General features: G+C 45.6%; 1 protein-coding gene across 1 annotated transcript in view; it reads left to right on the top strand.

Annotated features, from left to right (window-relative positions):
• The first annotated feature begins 370 nt into the window (after window positions 1–370).
• The window catches only part of AGRN (agrin), a 128,294-nt gene continuing 115,139 nt past the window's right edge, over window positions 371–13,525 (top strand). Inside the window, 2 exon segments of the mRNA XM_083375644.1 lie at window positions 371–811; window positions 9,728–9,989. Of these exon segments, the coding sequence (XP_083231770.1) occupies window positions 563–811; window positions 9,728–9,989 (511 nt within the window). The 5' untranslated portion in view covers window positions 371–562.

Here is a 13,525-nt window from a genome sequence, read left to right as displayed (position 1 = left end):
GCGCTGCACCTTGGCAAGTCACATCACGGGCGGGCGGCGCGATTAGCCATTAACCGGCGCGTCGGTTCCAGCGGCGGACAGGGGCGGTCTCTCTGCCGGAGTCCCCCCCCCACCCGTCCCCGCCTCTCTCTCTCTCTCTCTCTCTCTCTCTCTCGCGGCCGCAGAGGCGGGCAGCGCAGCCCGGCTTTCTATCTTCCCTTCTCTCTCTCTCTCTCTCTCTCTCTTTCCTTCCCGCTTCCTCCTCCCCCCCCCTTTTTGCAATTCAGATCGCATGCAAATTGCTTTCCCCCCCCTCGCCCCCGCCGGAGCCCTTTTCTGCCCCTGCCGAAGGAGGCGGCCAGCTTGAGCCGGAGAAGGGACGCGGCTCGCTCTCGCCGCCTCCCTCCCTCTTCTTTCTCCGCCCCCCCACAACCTCTCTCCCGGCCGCACTTTCTCCCTCCGCTTCTCTCGTCGCAAACGGCCCCCCCCCCCAGGCCTCCCAACTTAGGATCGCCGCGGGGGAGGCGCGCAAACTCCGGCTTCCTCGCGGGCTCTCGCCGCCGCCGCCTCTTATTGTGCCGCGATGCGGCGGGCGAAGGGCTTTCCCGGATCGCCCCCCGCCGCCGCCGCCGCCTGCCTCCTGCCTTCTCCGCCGCCTTCTCCTCTCCGGCTCTCGCTGCTGCTGCTGCTGGCCTCGTGGCCGGCCCTTTGCAACAGAAGCTGCCCGGAGAAAGAGCTGGAGCGGCGGGAGGAAGAAGCCAACGTCGTGCTGACCGGCACGGTGGAGGAGATCCTCAACGTCGATCCTGTGCACCAGACCTACTCGTGCAAGGTGATGTGGGGGGTTGTGTGTGTGTGTGTGTGTGTGTAGGGGGGGGGGTTTCTTCCTTCTTGGGCCCGAACTTTACTCGCTAAAGGGGGGGGGAAGGGCGATCGCACGGCCCCACTTGTTGCTTTCCCATCCCCCCCCGCAATCCCCCGCCCCGTCCTTGGTTAGGAGAGAAAGAAAGAAAGAAAGAAAGAAAGAAAGAAAGAAAGAAAGAAAGAAAGAAAGAAAGAAAGAAAGAAAGAGAGATAAAGAGAGAGAGAGAAAGAGAGAAAGAAAGAAAGAGAGAAAGAAAGAGAGAAAGAGAGAAAGGAAAAGAGCCTGTTGGTTTTCTGTGCTTTTTTTTTTTTAATCTTGGGCATCGGGCGCCGAGGATATCAGAGGATTTTTTTCCTTCTTTTTTTCCCCCTGCAAGACCAGACTAGTCGGGAGGAAGTGGTTTCTTTCTTTCCTTCCAGGCTGACTTTCCCCCCCCCCCGCCCCCTTCCCCCTTCGTAGGAGCTTCTCTCGTGGAAGTGGCCAGCAGCTGATTGTGCGGTCCGGGATTGGAAAAATGAATTATAACACCCCCCCTTTTTTTTTTTTAGAATGAGCTCTCTCCAAGAAATAGGCAATTAAACCCCTGTTTCGTGTGCCGACTGAGCAGCCTGGCATTTGCAATGCAAAGGAAAGACCCGTCCCCATTTTTGCCTTCCCTCCCATTGCTAATAAAGTCTGCCTTGGATGTCTCACTGTTCTCCTTCCCAAAATAATAATAATAATAATAATAATAATAATAATAATAATAATAATAATAATAATAATAATAATAATAATAATAAAACCCATTTCTCTTCCTCCACGACTCAGCAGGGCATTTTGGGAGCAAAGTTCCACCTTCTTTTCCGAGGTACCCTTTAGGGACTTTTTAAAAAGTTTTCTTTAAAACTCTCAGCCACAAAAAATGCACTCGATCCCCTTTTTTTACTGTAGAGCCGTTGTGTCAGATTGTTGTGTCAGATTGCGGATCTTTCTCTCAGCTTCCACGGGGAAGCTGATAGAAATGGATGGATAGATACCTCTTCCTAACAAAATTGATAATTGCCTGAGAATAAATCTAATTAAACACAGCAAAACATCTCTTCCGGGTTGAAGTCTTGGCACCAAGCCTCAGTGTGTTTTAACTCTCTTTTTTTTTCTTTAATAAACCAGGTTTGTGGGGTGAGATCTAAGCCATGCCTGCCTGTGGAAGCTCATTTACAAGGCAAGGACAGTGGTGTTGTCTGCAGGACGAATTACTGGCTAGGGAATTCTGGGAATCGAAGTCCATGTAGTGTAAAGTTGCCAAGATTGGCAAATACTGTCTTAAGAGTCCTTTTAACGGTCCTTGTCCTGAAGTAACAGGAGGGCGGGGTTGGATGGCGTTAAAAGAAACTCATTTTTAAGTAGGATCATTCCAGGGGTTGTGGGAAACCTGTGAATAGAAGCCTGCATGTCTCCAGAGGAACAGAATTTGAGAACTAGACGTGTCTTGGCTAATGCTATTACATAGAAAACCAGAACAAGTTTCTCAGCTGACTTACTAAGCCCTTTGCTAGTGGAAGGATGCAACGTTTGACATCTGTCTCTTCTCTGTGAATTCCAGTGGCTGCTTAGCTTCCCTGGAGAAAAAGAGATCCTTGGTTTTCCACTAATAAGGACACCTGGCAGATTAAAAGGATGCAAGCCTTTGTTTATCACTACAAGCTTTGCGGTCATCCCTCTTCAATAATTAAACCCCGGTCTTCTTTCCATGATTTTCCCGACAGCCATCACCTTATGAAGAGAGAAAGGGCTCGCTCGCTCTGCTCTCCTGTTGTGTGTGTCTGATGCACAACGCTACTTTTTTTTTCAACAACGCAAGTACGGAAATGCATTTGTTGCTCGCACAGTGTAGAACCCTGCATAATTTGTGGCTTGTTTGTTTTTTTTGTTCTTTTGAGTCAAATGGGTGGGTTTGGATCCCTACGGGCAAAACGAGCTCTTCCCACAGTTTGTGGAAGAAAATTTATCTAAAGCCTATTCCCTGTAATGGAACCCTTTGACATTCTTGAGGGAGGTTGCCCATTTCCACAGGAGATAGAAGATAGACTCGTGCAGAGAAGATAGACTCGTGAAGACAGACTCGTGCAGAGGCACGGAAGATGGATTCCTCCCAGGAACAATTCGCCAGCTCTAAGGAAAGGAACTGAGCAATTTACAGGGATTCGCTGCAGGGGTGAGGTGGAATTAAATGATCCAGAGGGGGATGGTTTAAGAAAAGGAAGTAGAGCAAGTAAATCATAAAACTGCATGAAGCTGCTTCGGACTCAGCCAGAGGATTCAGTCCTCAATTCCTCCTAGCACATGGTTTGTAAATTACAATATTGCCAAATGTGAGTGTTGGACTTCAGCTGCCATTCAGGGGCAGAACTAACAATTGGCAGTACAGACAGTCCTGGATTTACTACAACATTCAAAGTTATAATGGCACTGGGGAAAAAAGGGACCGATGAGCATTTTACGGCCTTCGTAGCAGCCCCGTGATCTGGTTGATCAAAATGCAGACGCCTGACAACTCATTCATAGTTACGACATTTGCAGTGTCCCTCAGTCACGCAATCCCATTTTTGCGACCTTTTGACAAGCAAAGCCAACAGGAAATCCAGATTCAACCACGTTACTAATTTATCAGCTGCAGTGGTTCTTTTAACAACCGTGGCAAGAGAGGTCGTAAAACGGGGCAAAAATCACTTAACAAATGTCTCGCTTAACAACAGAAATGCGGGCCTCAATTTTCGCAAGTCGAGGATTGCCCGATTTGGTGCCAACTTGGGTTAAAACCAGTTGCTGAATTAAGCGTCTTCTCGAGCGAACGCTGCCGTGATTTGCTGCCTTTTTCCATCGCACAAATCTTTTTGATCTCCCTTCGGTGCCAACTCGGTTCTAAGATTGGGTGGCACTCACAAATGCCTCTTTGATTATAGGTACTTTTTAAAAAAACTATTTTAAAACAATGTTTGAACAGAATTCCATTTTAAAGACAAGGACGCGCGCTTCTCGTTGGGTTTCAGTGTTCTGGTGCGTAATTAGGTATTTTTTAGGCAGCAAGGAAGCAGAGGCGATGGCTTAGAGAGTCTTTGAAAAATTGCTGCGGAGGGAAGCCAACCTCAAACATCTGTGCTATAGAGCAGGCTGCTTTTTACACATTCTGCTTGGAAAAGTTTCAAAGCCACCCCTTGGAATCAAATCTCTAGTCGAAAATAGTTGCTGTCTTATTGTTTGGCTTTAAAATCACCTTCCAGCTATAGATTTTTTTTCCTCCCCCCCCCCTTCCTCTGTTAAACCTTGCTGATTTTAAAACAAACAAACCAGACTGAAGTGGCAGCTAGTTAGTTGCTGGTATTTTTCAATCCATATTGCAACATCAGGCCAGACTGCATTCCCCAAAAGATTTCCCTAGAACGGGAAGGGGGGGGGGGGAGAGAGAAAAATTGATACAGCCTGCCCTTGACATAACGACCACAACTTCCATTGCTAAGCAAGAAAGTGGAACTTCTGCCCCATCTTATATGGCCTTTCTAGGCACAGTTGTTCAGTGGATCTGGCTTCACCCGTTTGCCCCGGGGGACACTGCAACCGTCGTAAATAGGAGTCAGTTGCCAAAGGGTCTGAATTTCGATTATGTGACCATGGGGATGTTGCAACGGTCGCCAGTGTGAAAAAAAAAACGATCCTCGGTCACTAAGCTTAAGAAGTCTTTGAGGCTGACTGATCTGAAACTTTAAATATGTGGGGTGCCTTAAGCTGCTCTTCACTGTGTGGTTAAAAGTCCAAATACCCCCCTCCAAAAAAGATAAGAAAATGCACCTTGCGAAAGAAACCTAACCTAGTGCAGTGCTTTCTGCCATTAATTTCCCATACAGCTGATTAACTATTGAGGGGAGAGGGGGGGGGGAAGAGGAAGAAAGGGTTAGGATTTGAGAGATGGAGACGGGCTGCTCTTGTCTCCTTTGGTTGGTTGTTGGTACGTTTTCTCCTCTGATTCAGGGACTGAAAATGGACCTCAGAAAGGGGCTGCGTGGTTTTAAGTCTCACAAGGTTTGGGGGACTAGTGAGCTGCAGAGTGGCGTGTGCTATTAGGTAAAAGTTCCCCCGCACACGCGTGCTAGTCGTTTCCGACTCTAGGGGCCAGTGCTCATCTCCGTTTCAAAGCCGAAGAGCCAGCGCTTGTCCGAGGACGTCTCCGTGGTCATGTGGTCGGCATGACTAGACGCCAAAGGTGCACGGAACACTGTTACCTTCCCACCGGAGTGGTCCCTATTTTTCTACTTGCATTTTTTACGTGCTTTCGAACTGCTAGGCTGGCAGGAGCTGGGACAAGTAACAGGCGCTCACTCTGCTATGCGGCACTCGGGATTCGACCTGCCAAACTGCCGACCTTCTGATCGACAAGCTCAGCGTCCCAACCCACTGAGCCACCGCGTCCCTGGCATGTGCTATTAACAGAACCCTATTTTTTGCTGATTTTATTCCAGACACATAGGAAGCTGCGGCCAACACTCTGCTCCATTTCCTTAGAATGGTGGAATGGGGAAGGAGCCACAAGGATCATCTCCTCGGCCCTTGCCGTGTGTGTGTGTGTGTGTGTGTGTGTGCCTGTGCGCGCGCAGGAAGGCAGATATTATCTGTGAAAGGTGATCTGGCCTGGCTAGCATTCTCTCACAGGATTTTGTAAAAAAAAAAAAGGAAATGAAAAAGAAAATAACAACCATCCCATTCCCAAACCAAAAAGGGCAACCTGTTTTGACTAGTCAGAGGCCTTCCAAGATTTCTGCAAGAAGTTTTAAAAAAAAAAATCAGAAGAGCAAGGTGAAGTTTACACGTTCACATTTACAAGGGTGCATTACAATCCCTGCATTTTCAGTCAATCTTCAGTTGAATTCCATGCAGTCTTCAATTGAACCGTCAGTTAGGAGGCTTTTCAGTGCCCAAACTGGCACAAATCCAGCCGTTGCCGCAGTACGTACGTACACACACACACACACACACACACACACACACACACACACAAAGCCCCATGGTTTGCTGCCTGGGGATGTTGCACGAACTCTCCAGGGTTGCTTTATTTGACAAGCTGTGTTGGAACGGTTTTAAATCGCATCAGCTTCTCTTAAGAATCCTATGGCTTAATGCAGAGGTCCCCAACCTTTTGGGCACCAGGGACCCCCTGTTCCGCGGATGGGGCTTTGCTTGTTTGTGCGGACCGGTTGCTGGCATGTTGCAGCCTGGTAGTGGTCCCCAGACCAAGGGTTGGGGACCCCTGGTTTAATGGCCTTAATGTATGGGATATGGCTCTACGCTAAATCAGGGAAGATTTTGATGTAGTTTTGCACCCGATGCAGAGTCCAGTAATACTGTACGTGTGGCATAACAATGTGGCAATGAAACAAATGCGGTTTTGCTAGGTGCTGTGTAGATGGTGATGCAAATAAACGTGCCCAGGCTTTCATTAGCAGTCTGCCAAGGAAAAACGTCTTAGAAAGGCTGACAACTCCCCCCCCCTTTTTTTTTTAAAGGGAGACCCCTCCAATTAACCCTGCAGGGTTCTTAATGGGTAATTCACTGAAGTGGTTGGCTTCCTTCTTAATGCTCCCTCCAGCAACGTGAATTTCAACTACTTCTTAAAAGCATTTTTCCTCCTCTCTTGTCTTCAAAAAAAAAATCTCTTGTTGCTGGTATCACCTTCGCTCAGACTTGATCCTCTTAAGATTCTTTCTTCCCACCTTCTTTTTTTTAAAAAAATCCTCTGCGTACCCCTAAAGGAATCTCTCAAAAGGGCTTAAGTGTGGTTCATGTTAATTTCCCCAGCCTCCGGGTGATGGTAGCTCGTGATGGTAGCGGTGGTTTTTAACTTTCCTGAGCTGGCTGTTTAGTGATTCTCTCCTTCCTTCCTTCCTTCCTCCCCCACCACCACCCCGCCGCCCCCCAGCCAGGTCAGAAAATGAATCTCTGGAAATCTTTAGTCCTGGGCTGATCCTGGCAACATATTCATAACCCCCGAGGCAAAAATGATGCCTAGTTCACGGGCCTTAAGGTAGATCAGAGCTGCGTTTTCGGTTCGGTTTGGCCCCTGCATTCACCCGTTATTTTAAAGTTCATTTATTTTCTTCGTAAAGGTCAGGGTGGCCTGTATGCCTCCCCTGTTTTTATCCTCAAAACAGCCCCATGAAGTAGACCGGATTGAGGAAAACAAAATGAACTGTACTTATTTATTAAATATTGCGGCAGAGAGCCTGGAGAGCTTTTTATTGATTCAGCAAAGGTAATTTCACTCGATGTCCATATAACCATATTTTATATATAGGCCTTATTGTTCTGGGTTTGGAGTCTGATATGACCTTATCTAATTAATAAGGTATTATTCTCTCTCTCTCTCTCTCTCTCTCTCTCTCTCCCTCTTTCCCTCCCTCATAACATAGCGACCTTATCTAATCAATACAGTATTGTATAAGTATATATATATATTGTATAACTATAACTATATAACTATAACTAAACTATCTATCTATATATGTATAAAATCTATATCCATCCACGTATGGTTGCAAAAGAGTTATACAATCTGTTAGCAAGGATGATGGGGTTTGTAGTTACAAGCATACTTTAAGAGCGCTACATGAAGGAAGGTATCGGTGTGACTGGCTTAGTTGATAGATAATCTTTAAATTCCCAGAGAAATAATGCCTTCCCTGAGTGCAAAGGACACAGTTTGCAAAGGCTTGGTGGTTGTGACATCTGTTTAAGTAATAGTAAAGTAGTTGGATTTGTTTAGCAAAATGTTTGGATAGCTGAAATCGGTGCTGTTTGTAGATTGCAATTATCTATAAAGACATTGCCTTTACCTCACCTTTCAAAGTTCTCGATATTTTTTAAATAAAATAACACTTTACCGATTGGCGTGGGTCAACAACTCCGGGCATTCTTTTACTTGCGTTTAGGGAGTGGGGAGGGGAGGGGAAAAAAAACTTCTCTTCCCAGAAAAACTCAGACAAACAGGTGGCGAAGGGCCCAGCTTGGCTCCAACCTTGGCAGAAAAAAAAAATCTGCTTGCAGACATTTTTCCTCCATCCAGCTATGCACATCCTGGGCCTCTCCGATGCCTAATCTTCCCTTGCTTTGCCAAGAAATTAGGTGGGGCCATTTGTGTGCTTCAAGGTGGTGTGTTCTCTCCCTTCCTCCTGCCGCAACTTGAATCTGGAGCAAAGTGTATAGGCAGCTGATGCCAAGGCCTTTTCTGCCATTCTTGGGATGGTTTTTTTAACCCGGGGTGGTTCCTGTTAACGCCGGTGCAAGGGCCATTTCTTCCGTCTCCCCATTCTTCGAGACCGCATTGGTCTTCCTGGCACCAGCTTCTGGTCAGGTCACATTTGAGGAATGTCTAGTGTTTGCTTCTCGACACGGAGAAGTATTTGTCTGCTCCTTACCTCTCCGCACAAGGGGCTCAGCCGCCAGGCAGAAATATTCTGGGTACGGCAAGGGGAGGTCGGCTGCCCTCGGCAAACGCTCTTCTTCCTGTCTGTGGCAAAGGCAAAAGCGAGAACCGCGAGGGGGAAAATATTAGAACGCAGAACAATCAGGTCGAAACGGACCTTGGAGACTTCTAGTCCGGGGGGGGGGTGTCTTCCAACCTGGCCCTCAGATGACTTGTGGACTTCAACTCCCAGAATTCCTCAGCCAGCGTGGCACCCACTTAACAATGGTCTTGCTTAGCAATAGAAATGTTAGGCCCCCGACGTGGTCGTACGATGAGGACTGCCTGTGCCGTTGCGCCATTCCAGATCAAGGCTGTCCAGTCTTTTCTTGGAAACACCCCAAACCTCCGGAGGTCGCCTCTTTAATTGCATTTTCAATTTTCAATTCATTTTAATACGTAATATCATTAATTACATGTTGAAGGGAGGGGGCTTCTAGCCGAGGCCCGGCTTTCCTTCCGCACACAGGACATCAAAACCATGCGATTGGTATTTTAGACACTCAGTTGTTCAGTGCATTGCTTTAAAAAGAAAAAGAAAGAAAAAAAGGAGGAATTACTATTGCTAGTAATTTTATTTATTTATTTTTTCCCCACTTTATAGAACCATAATGCCCTTGGGATTTACTTGGAACAGCGGGGCGTGGTGGGTGCAGCTTTGCCTCTTTACGTGTCGCCTTCGCCGCGGGGGGGTGGGGTTTGCCCGGCGTTTCTGAAAAGTCCATGCTGGCTGTGGATGATGGACATTGTGATTCATCTCCTCCGGGAGGTGCTGGACTGGGCAAAAAGCACTGTTAGGTAATCCTCCAGCTGATTTCGCCAATCACTTTTCGGTGGCCTGGCTCCACGCCCCACACTTAATTGGGTGAGAATGTTTTAATTCCTCCCCTAATTGATAATAATTCCCCCCCTCTGCCTCATTTCTTCGTTTTTTGTTGTTTTTTTATAAACGTTTTGTTTTGACTCCATCGTGCCTTCCCTTGCCCTCCCCTTCACGTGGCTTGATTTATTTATTTTTTTGGCGTCACTCCTTTATATATGTCCCTATCTCTTTTTTTTCTTCGGTTTGTTGTTTACGGTTTTAATTTAACCGGCTTCGGAGGATTTTAGGGAGAGAAACGACGCCGAAGGGGATCATGGCCGGCTGAAAACTTCACAGCTATAAAGACGTGGATTCTAATCTTAAAGAGAGAGAGAGAGAGAGAGAGAGAGAGAGAGATGCTCTAATAAAAAGTGGGGTTTTATGATGTTCTTTTGATGGCGGTCCTGCCGCTGCCATCGAGTCGTCGTCAGGTGTTAGCAACCGCACAGGACAGGAGTCGCAGATTGGAGCCGCCATCTCGGCGTTCTTTCTAACGTCGCCTTCTTTTAATTTCTCCTCCCTTCTCCAGGTGAGGGTGTGGAGGTATCTGAAGGGGAAAGAAGTGGTGACTCACGAGATCCTCTTGGATGGCGGGAACAAGGTGATGATCGGGGGCTTTGGAGACCCCTTAATCTGCGACAACCAGGTCTCCACGGGGGACACCCGGATTTTCTTCGTTAACCCCGCCCCGCACTACATGTGGCCCACGCACAAGAACGAACTGATGCTGAACTCCAGCCTCATGAGGATTACTTTGCGCAACCTGGAAGAGGTGGAACACTGCGTGGAAGGTGAGTCAGAACGTGCAACCTTGGCTGGTTTGCCCTTTTAAGGCTAGGCCTCGTTGTACAACCGCAACTGTTGCTAAGTGAGACATTTGTTAAGTGAGTGTACAATCTTTCTTGCCACACTTGCCGCACACAAGGTAAGGTAAGGTAAGATAAGATAACCTTTATTGTCATTTATTTATTTATTTATTGCTGTGGGCACAACGGCACACATCAAAAATGAAATGCAGTTGCCCGCTCTCAAAGTAAACACATACATCTGAATTTTGATCCCCTGACCTTGGGGATGCTGCGACGGTCTTAAGTGTGAAAAACGGTCCTAAGTCACTTTTTTCCAGTGCCGTGGTAATTGAGCGGTCCCTAAATGAGCCGTTGTAAGTCAAGAACTACCTCTGCTCTGCTCTGCTTAATCGTGGGAACACCAAAAAATCATATTAGGCCTTCGGGAATGAAGCCCAGGCCCTTAGGCCACCCATTTCGGAATTTACTACAAATCTCCTGTGTTATAATAATAAGGACCAGAACCTTAAAAACAAACCAAAAAGAAAGCTGAACACTCTCACAACAGGCCAAGATATATTCCAGGGTGTGTTTTTCATTTCCTGCAATTTGTACTCACTTGTCAAATTTCATAGGCCACCCAACTCCATAAAGACTCTGGGTGGCATAACATTATTACAAACTCTGAGAATGATAAAAACGAAGAAGAGAACGATGTGCGACGCAAACGGGAAACATTCCAATAATATATAAAGTCCTATAAGGAACTTGTGTCCTATCCCAGTCCAAGATTTGAGGGAAACAGCCCAGATTTCAACATACTTAAAAAAAAAACAACTGTTAAGATTGGTAGCTCTCTCAATCTCTGCATACAGCTTTAGGCTTTTTTTTGTTGTTGTTGTTAATCCTGTGTGTGTCCCATTCATAACAACTGTGTGTGTGCTCAAGGGTGTGTGTTCAGTAAGCTCCAAAAACCCTAAAGAAATTCCTGAAGCATTTTAAGAACTGGAATGTGCTCAGAGTTACACATTCCGGCTTGATTGCCTTTTTTTCTCTGTATTTGCTTTCCAACCTATTATTATTATTACTATTATTACTACTATTACTACTACTACTACTATTATTATTATTATTATTATTATTATTATTATTATTATTATTATTATTAAAAAACCACAATATTTGTATGCTCTCTGCCGTGCCATGCTGTGTGCGTGTATTGCTTATTATCCCTTGTTTTTGGAGAGCTGTTATGGCAGAGAACGTACTCCATAAATTCTGATTTAAAAAAATAGGCTGGTATTGCTTGAATTTCTTTGGAGCTTCGCAGAGGCGGCTGGAATACAGTTAGTCCTCAGCTCACGGCCACAAAATGAGCCCAAAATGTCTGTTGCTAAGCGAGACACTTTTTAAGCGAGTTTTGCCCCACTATACGACCTTTCTCAAGTGAACCACTGCGGTTGTTAAATCAATAACATGGGCTGTGAAGTGAATCTGGCTTCTCTCTTTCACGCACACACACACACACACACACACACAAATTCTGGGAGTTGAAGTACACACACACACACAGGAATTCTGGGAGTTGAAGTCTTAAAGTTGCCAGGCTAGACCCAACCATTTGGTAGCCTCTCTAGGAGGTCGGGAGAGAAATAGGGACATCTTAATTCATTGTCCCCAGTCCTAAACGTTTGCCCACTTCTGTGGGTTTTATATTCCAGAGAATAAATCCCATTTCCCTCTGTGGATTTTTCTTCTGATGTGAAAGATATAAGTGCCTAGAAGATGTCTGTTAAGTTTTACTCAATTTCCCTTGGATTCCTAGAAAGTGTTTTGTTTTATTGGATACACTTTTTAAAACGTTAGTCTCCTTGCTTTCTGATTTGTAACATCGACTTGTTATTTCCTGCAATGTATACTTATCTTAAAGAGCAGGCTTAATGAAGAGGCAAAGGGCTAAATTTCAGGGTAATTTTCTGTAAATTGGGGTGGGTTGTAAGGAAGGCTGCATTTCCTCTGATCTTCCTCTTAGGAAAAGAGAGATGATTTATATAGGAAATAGTCGGAGTAATTAAAGCATGACAGAACCTTGATTTTTGGCTGCAAACCTTTATTGTCTTTTAGGCAGGTGCTACGAGTGATAATCTGTTTTCCACAGGAAAGCTGGTGACATGGCTAAAATATATATATATATATATATATATATTAATTTCCTAAGCTGATATATGTTAGTGCAGATTGCCCTCAAGGCTACAGATTGAGCATCCGGGCAAATCGACTTGCAGCCATGAAAAAATAATAATCTGGGACTTCAGCTGTAGAAGGAAATGAAGATTATAAAGGACAGAGGGGAAGAGAAACAAACCAGCACCTTGACACGGGCGTGGGTAGGGAGACGATTGGCACGGTTCCCGACAGAAAAGCTCTCCGCCATTCATTCATTCCAATCCAGTGGACTCAGCTGCATTTTTGCTCGTTTAAATCATGTGGACTTTGAACTCTCTCCGGGTGTATAGAAAAGAGCGAGAGAGGTGCGTTCCTGGGGATCTGATGCCAATCCAGACTGGTGACTAGGAAATTATTCAAGGATTTTCAAAGGGGCAGGAAAGGATTAATCCTCCTCTTCCTCCCTGTCAGCGCAGACGTTTAATAGCTTGCCTTCACACATTCCACTAAGCCTTAACGTATCTGCTCTCGTTTGGCTTATCTCAGCTCCGACAACGTCTGACTGTGTAAACCAGGCTGCCGTGGCTTGTTGTAAAAAAAAAAAAAAAGGCTTAACTGTGAGTGTGAGCCCAACTTTGGGGGGCTTAAACTTAGGCCAAATCCGAAAAGGCCCTGGGGGAAATTACCCATTTAGGAAAGTTTGAGCTGCTTCTGCAAGCAGTGCCATACGGAGTTCATTAAAGCGGGTCCCATCACGTTGCGTATGCTTGTACACAGACACGCAGTGCCTGGATGCACACAGACAACAAACTTTCAGACTGACGTTCAGGCAGTAATGTTCAGGAGAGGAAAGCAGAATTTCAAACAGGAAATAACTCAAGATTGGATTAGACACCACAAGGTCAAGCTGGAGTCATCGTTTTACTTTTGAGTGTCTCAGAAATAAGATCTGGGTCCTTCTTCCTGGTTAAGAAGCGAGCACTTGGTGCGGGAGATTAGATTTTGAAGGCAATTTAGCCCAGTCCCTCACTCAGTTCAGAAACTTGAGATCTGGAACTTTTAAAACAGGGAGGCAAAAACCCAGATAGTACTGTGCCCCAGTTATTTATTTATTAGGGTTATTCCAGGAGGCCCATGGGTGGCAGATAGATAGATAGATAGATAGATAGATAGATAGATAGATAGATAGATAGATAGATAGATAGATAGATAGACAGATAGATCGATCATAGATCATAGATCATAGATCATAGATAGATAGAGATAGATGAATAGATAGACAGACAGACAGATGATAGATCATTGATCGATAGATATAGAAAGACAGACAGACAGATAATAGATCATAGATAGATAGATGAATAGATAGATGA

The sequence above is a fragment of the Vipera ursinii genome, assembly GCF_947247035.1.
Source record: "Vipera ursinii genome assembly, chromosome: 17".
Classification (NCBI taxonomy): Eukaryota; Metazoa; Chordata; class Lepidosauria; order Squamata; family Viperidae; genus Vipera; species Vipera ursinii.
The sequence above is the reverse complement of the archived record's forward strand: the minus strand, read 5'-3'. Positions and strand labels throughout refer to the sequence as shown.